The following is a 7,181-nucleotide window of genomic DNA, read 5'->3' on the forward strand; positions in this document are numbered from 1 at the left end:
AGCCTCCCCAAGTGCTGGGATTACAGGCGTGAGTTACTGCGCCTGGTCCTAATTTTCTTTTTCCTGCTCAAATATGGGGAAGGGTTGAAGGAACAAGAAGGAGGTATTATAATCCCAGCACTTTGGGAGGCAGAGATGAGAGGACCACTTGAGCCCAGCATTCAAGACCAGCCTGGCAACAAAGCAAGACCACTTCGCCTCTACAAAAAATTGACAAATAACAAAGGAGCTACCGAGAACCCCCAAGGCTGGGTGAAGCAGGGACAGCCAGCCTGTGCCCTCCTTGCCAAGCTGTGCAGCTACAGGGGCGCCATCACCTAACGGGCCTCTCTTTCTCCATTTGCACAAAGGCTGTGTGGGCTTCGGAGGTCCCAGGGAGACTGTAATGAGGGTCACTTGAAGGCAATGGAGAGCTTTTTGGGGATTCAAGCAGAGTTTTCCAGACCCATCTTCCTCCTTAGCAGCTAAGGGGCAGTGGGTGAGGTCAGGCCTGAGCCTTCCTGTGGGTGGAGAGCCAGGTGTTACCAGGTAAGAAAAGGGCTTTGTGGGTACAAGGCCAGTGGTGAGTACATTTGACCTGGTCTTGGCCAACGCAGTTCCCTGCTTTCAAGACTTCCTCCTATGGAGGAGGGGATGGGAACCAAGTCCAGCTCTGACCCTGGTGGCAGCAGACCAAGTGCTAACTTGGGGTGGAGGAGGGGCGGGAAGGAACTCAATCAATCCCGGTTTGCGCTGAGGCTAATTGCTGGGAAAACCCCATGACGTTGAAGCCATTTCTTTCTGTGTTAACACAGAGAAAAACAGAAGCCAAAATAAAGCCCCATCCGGAAACATTCCTGACAGCGGAGACAAACAGCTTGCTGGCCTGGTTGACTCATTAGCAGGCAGCTGCTGCCAGGGAGGGGGTGGGGAGGGGAGGCAGTGATGAGCTGCGACTCCCCCTGCCCACCTGTCACTGAGCTGGGCAGATTCAGGGGCAGCTGCCACGCTAGCAGCGCCACCAAGAAGCAGCAGTCACTCCTGCTGCCCTGGGGATGTTACAGCATCCCCAAGGCCACCAAAGAGGTCTCCCAGCTGCCCCTTGTGAGCCTGGGGACTGTGGGGTTCACAAGCTCTCCGGGTTCCTAGGCCCAACCACCAAGCCCTTTTCCTCCGTTTATTCCCCACCTGCCCCAGCCCCCATGTGGGCCTGGGTGGGGAGTGAGCTGGCCATGACCCACCATGTGCCTGGGACATGGCGTTTGACAGCATTCATTGCAGTGTCTGTGTTGCTTGTGCGCCTGTGTGCCTCGCAGCCTGGAGCTCCTGAAAGCTGGGAGCAGGCCCCTCACCTTTCCTATTCCTCAGTGCAGGTTCATACTAGGTGTCTAGGATTCTGCTGAGTGAGTGACTTGGCCAGGACTGACATCGACCAGAGGGTGCCTTGGGGATGTAGAGGAGCCCCCAGCAGGGGATGGGGATCCCTAGAGCTTCTCTCGAGGTCCCCACATCTGGTGCCACAGAGAGAGAGCGAGGGTTGTGTGGGCATCTCTGCTGTGCCAGCAACGGGATGCCCTGGCAGCTCAGCCACTCTACTGAGTTCCAAATCCTGTTGGTGCCCTGGGGAAGTCACTGCAAGGCCCTAGTCACCCCACATGCCCCCAGTTCAACTGTAGGATCTGACCCACCCCCAGCCTTTCTCCTCACACATGGTTCCTGATGCAGGAAATACCACCATTATTGTTGCTTTAAACTTGGATGGGTGCCCCCAGGCAGCTGTGCAAGCCTAGGAATGGGACATGTCCCAGACCCCAGCCGTCACCCCCAGAGGAGCTCGGGGTCTGCCAGGGAGACGGTCTTGGGAACAAGTCACGTCAGTGTGTCGTAGGCAAATGTCACCAACATGCTGTGGGGTCGGGGGCCCTGTAACTTTCCAGGGCACAGAGGGAGGGTGAGTGTGGGGGTGTTGGCCCATACGTGAAGCTCCACCAGGGTCATGGGGGAATTGGGCAAGGAGAAAGGGCAGTGCTGGCAGTGGAGGAGTGCGTGCGGGGCCAGGAGGTGAGAGCGAAGCATGGTGAGGTGAGAGCGAAGCATGGTGAGTCGAGGGCATCTCGGTGCAGGTGGAGTCCATGGTCGCACCCCGGCCATCCACCCCGAGGTGGGAAACACCCACCTGGCACTGACCATGGCACAGGAAGCACCTTACCCTATCTGGGGCTCCCTTTCCCCCTCTGTAAGAGGAGAACGATGGCCTGCACAGCATCAGGCTCCTTTCGACAGTCAGGCTTCCTGGGCCTCTGTGCAGGTGACAGGAGCTGGGAAGTGGCCAGGCTCCAACCTGCTTCCTCAGGGTTGGTGGGTGTGTATATGTGTGCCCACCCTGTGTACCTGAGTGTGTGTACACACAGCTTGCATGTTTGTACGTGCGGTGTATATGGATATGCTGTATGTGTGCATACAATGTGTGTAGATACACAATGGATACACTGTATGAGGGTATGCATAGCATGTATACACATTGTGTGCATGAGTGTGTGTCTGTATATGCTGTGTGTATATTTTTGTGTACACATCTTGTGCCCACACCCCAGTGTAAGGTATACAGAAGGCAGTGTGGGTGCCCTTTAGTCTCCTCCAGGTATACCCCACACCCCGGGTGGGTCATCATGCTGCTGTGTTGAGAGGGTCCAGCCCAGAGGATCTCAGCACTGTCTGCATATTAGAGCCCCTGAGGAGCTCCTAAAAAAAGCTGGGTGGGATCAGCACCCCCCAGCCTGATCCAACCAGAAAGCTCCAGTGAGGCCCAGGAGCTGGTAGTGACACTGGCCAGCCCAGCCATCTAGCCCTGTAAGAGTTCTCAGTCCGGCTATGCCTGGGGTCCCTGACAACCCCAGGCTCTAACCCAGACCTTGGGATCTGGATCTGGATCCCAGGGTCTGGGCTCTCAGGTGATTGGGAGGCCATGGCCCAGCCCTGCGTCAAGGGACCTGGTAGAATGTCTGGACAGGGGTCACAGTGGCAGGGGAAGAGGAGTGGGGCTGCCAAGCTGGAGGCTGCAGGCCCTTGCTAGGTGCCCCTCCGTCTGTGGCCCTTCAGGTTGGGGTCCTCTGGAGCACGCAGCCCTGCTCCACAATGGCCTGCTGACCTCCTACTCCCAGACTGGAAGTGATGCTGGTTAGACCAGGATCTCCTTTTTTTTTTTTATATGGAGTCTCAGTCTATCTCCCAGACTGAAGTACAGTGGCACAAGCCCGGCTCACTGCAACCTCTGCCTCCCAGGTTCAAGTGATTCTTATGCCTTAGCCTCCTGAGTAGCTGGAGGCACAGGCACCCACCACCATGCTGGGCTAATTTTTTGTGTTTTTAGTAGAGATGAGGTTTCGCTATGTTGGCCAGGATGGTCTCAAACTCCTGACCTCAAGTGATCCGCCTGCCTCAGCCTCCCAAAGTGCTGGGATTACAGGCATGAGCCACCACGCCCAGCCGGGATCTTTTAATGTCAGACATGACGAGGTCTCCGGGAGCTTCTGGACCTGGTTCTGGTGGGGTGCAGTAGTGGGGTACAGCCTTGCCTGCAGAGCCTCAGACCTTTTCCTACGACTGCAGTGGACTGACCTGGTTCCCAGAGGCAGTTACTGACTTGTGCCTGGTCCCTTTTCCAGATCTAGGAAAGAAGGGCACAGAGACGGTGTACAGTGAAATCCGGAAAGCTGCCCCTGGTGAGTGAGGGTCCCCAGTGCCCCAGCCTGGGGGATGCCCCCTAGAACCACTGATGGGGCCTTGGGAGTGGGCAGAGAAAAGAGGAAGCAAAGAAGGCCAAAAAAGGGGTGCCACCTCTTATACCAGTGCTGTGGGCTCCCTCTCTCCCACCACCCTTAAAATGTCACCTCGGGTTATTTTTACTATTCATTTAGTCAGCATGCTTCTTGAGTGCTTACTGACCCCAGCCAGTGACCTCACCTGCTCCTCACAAGGCCCTGGTGGCTGGGGTGCCCCAAGGTCTTGGATGTCAAGTGTTTTGCTTGGGAGACTCCCAGCAGCTTCAGCCTTTCTTTTTTCTTTTTCTTCCTTTTTTTTTTTTTTTTTAATGATATGGAGTCTCGCTCTGTCGCTCAGGCTGGAGTACGGTGGTGCAATCTTGACTCACTGCAACCTCTACTTCCCAGGTTCAAGCGATTCTCCTGCTTCAGCCTCCCGCCCAGCTAATTTTAGTGTTTTTAGTAGAGACAGGGTTTCATCATGTTGGCCAGGCTGGTCTCAAACTCCTGACCTCAAGTGATCCACCCACCTCGGCCTCCCAAAGTGTTGGGATTACAGGCCTGAGCCACCGCGCCCAGCAGCTTCAGCTTTTCTGATGATAGACTGACTTTGGGAGTGGGTGCGGGTGTGCGGATCTGCTCTATTTCCTTTGGTTCTGCTGGCCCCACTTCCCTTCCCTTGACGACCCACTGTTTCCAAATGGAAGGGCTTCCCCAGAGCTGAACACAGAGCTTCAGCAGACCCAGAACCAGGGCAGCTCAATGAGCCCCCCCCCTTTTTTTTGGTGTAATAACTGTATTCAAGTCTAGAGAAATGAAATCTACAATGACAACTTTTAAATTGTGAAAGTAAGTCAGCAATCCAAAAGACATAAACATTGCGGGGGAAATACTAACTATGTGAGTGTCTTGCTTTGTACAACAGACCTCTATTTAAGTGGATTCTTGGAAAGGGAATCACTGAAATGGTCCAGGACATTTCTGCAAAGGTGGCTACTCTGGCCAGGCGTGATGGCTCACGCCTGTAATTCCAGCACTTTGGGAGGCCAAGGTGGGCAAATCACCTGAGGTCAAACGTTCGAGACCAGCCTGGCCAAGATAGTGAAACTCTGTCTCTACTAATAATTTAAAAATTAACTGGGTGTGGTGGTGCATGCCTATAGTCTCAGCTACTTGGGAGGCTGAGGCAGGAGAATCGCTTGAACTGGGAGGCGGAGGTCGCAGTGAGCTGAGATGACGCCACTGCACTCCAGCCTGGGCCACAGAACGAGACTCTGTCTCAAAATAAGTAAATACGTGAAAAAGGACAGCTACTCTGAGTGTACTTGGTGAACCAGCAACAGCAATCACAGGCCTGGCCCAGACCCACAAATCAGTCTCTGGAATCTGAACTTAGCCAGCCTCAGATGTTCCTGATGCTGCCAATATTTGAGAAGCACTGTTTTTGTTTTGTGTTTGTTTGTTTTGTTTCAATTGGAGTCTCACTCTGTCACCCAGGTTGGAGTGCAGTGGTGCCATCTCAGCTGACTGCAGTCTCCATACAACACCCCCCAACCCAGCCTCAAGGCTTAAGCAATCCTGCCAAGTAGCTGGGACCACAGACACACACCACCACGCCCAGCTAAGTTTTATATTTTTGGTGGAGATGAGGTTTCACTATGTTGCCCAGACTGGTCTTGAACTCCTGAGCTCAAACAATCCACCCACTTTGGCCTCCCAAAGTGCTGGGATTACAAGTGTGAGCCACTGTGCCAGGTAAAAAGCACTGTTTTAAAAGAACGTCCAATTCTCTGAAGACCCTACTTTTTATCTGAAATAGTGATCACTCCTTAATTCATTTTTAAAAGTTGGTATATTTGTAAGGAGAACAGAAACTTAATCCCTTGTGGAACTTGACACCGACTGAATAATTTTCAAAAACCAATTTCCTGGGGAATTTTTGGCTCAAGTATCTCATTTTACAATCTCCGTATATTCAGAGCTAACAAAATGCAAATCTAACAACAAATAGGCTTTCTCTATTTGTCCCCAGTGTAAGGAAAAGTTATAAATAAGGTGGGGTTCAAGGTTGCGCCCATTGTGTAATTGTGTGAAAATGCCCCTTCTGCTTTCTTGCTGATCCCTGAGATTGTTCCCTTTCTTGGGTCAGTGCTGAAGAGTTCACTTTCAGTTGCTTTGGTTATACAAATGCTCCTATTTGGCCACTTTCTGTATGGGCTAAGCGGACTGAGTACGTCGTCTCTTTCAATGGGATTTGTCAATGGGATTCACGACAAATCTCATTTTACAGTGGAGGCTACTAAGGCATACAGAGGTTAAGACACTTGCCTGAGATCACACAGCAAGCAAGCCTCTGAGAATCGTCCCTCCCTGGAGTGGACTCCACACTCCTGACCACTGAGGCATACTGCCTTTGGTTTTGGGAAGGGGGGGTGGTAGAAGGTGGAAGCTGCAGGGGTCCCCACTGCAGGAGGCCAGCTCCTTATCACCTCTGCCTCAAGGCCTCCAGCGAGGTCCGTGGTCATCTGAGGTTTCTGGTTGCTTGCTGGTTGCCCTTCACTGTAGGTGGTGAAGGGCACCTCCGTGTGGATTCTAGAGTCTGTATAAGGGAAAACTTGACTTTTTTTCCTTTACTCTCCTAAGTGCTCTGACTGGGGCCATTCAAATTAGATGCAGATCAACAAGATAAAAACAGAGTCTATTACCATACATAATGCAAATCACACAGGAGAAACATCAATCATGAGTAACTCAAAGGGGCGGTTAGAGCTTGGGGTCTATAAAGCATCTTAGGCCGATCGCAGTGTCTCAAGCCTGTCATCCCAGGACTTTGGGAGGCGAAGGTGGGTGGATCACCTGAGGCCAGAAGTTCGAGACCACCCTAGCCAACATGGTGAAACCCTGTCTCTACTAAAAATATAAAAAAATTATCCAGGCATGGTGGCAGGTGCCAGGAATCCCAGCTACTCAGGAGGCTGAGGCAGGAGAATTGCTTGAACCAGGGAGGTGGATGTTGCAGTGAGCTGGGATCACGCTGTTGCACTCCAGCCTGGGCAACAAGAATGAAACTCCATCTCAAAAACATTTTTTTAAAAAATATATAAAGCATCTTAACAAAGAGCAATACATTTGTAGAGAAATGACGAGGCAAAGGAAAAATGGTTTTTGGCTTCTGAGGGTGGCAAGCTGGGAAAGCGAATCAGGTGGCCACAGAGCTTCCATGGGGAGCTTTACAGCAGTCCTCTTTTCTTAGGAGCTTCTGTTTTTAGGGCCGGGCATGGTGGCTCATGCCTGTAATCTCAGCACTTTGGGAGGCTGAGGTGAAAGGATCACTTGAGCCCAGGAATTTGAGATCAGCCTGGGCAGCATAGTGAGACCCCCCATCTTTTCTAAAATTAAAAATTTATTTATTTATTTTTTATTTTTTATTTATTTATTTTT

At 52.0% G+C, this 7,181-nt stretch overlaps 1 protein-coding gene across 4 annotated transcripts in view; it reads left to right on the forward strand.

Annotated features, from left to right (window-relative positions):
• Positions 1–7,181, forward strand: part of PECAM1 (platelet and endothelial cell adhesion molecule 1) — an 84,509-nt gene that overhangs the window by 61,664 nt on the left and 15,664 nt on the right. For 3 of the 4 annotated variants that reach the window (XM_037734649.1, XM_017517863.2, XM_037734648.1), the window contains exon 15: positions 3,645–3,701. The exons of the other annotated variant lie outside the window; for it this stretch is intronic. In XM_037734649.1, the coding sequence (XP_037590577.1) occupies positions 3,645–3,701 (57 nt within the window). The remainder of the gene's footprint in view (positions 1–3,644; positions 3,702–7,181) is intronic. 4 annotated transcript variants of the gene reach the window in all.

This window comes from Cebus imitator, unplaced genomic scaffold (assembly GCF_001604975.1).
Source record: "Cebus imitator isolate Cc_AM_T3 unplaced genomic scaffold, Cebus_imitator-1.0 Scaffold650, whole genome shotgun sequence".
Taxonomy (NCBI): Eukaryota; Metazoa; Chordata; class Mammalia; order Primates; family Cebidae; genus Cebus; species Cebus imitator.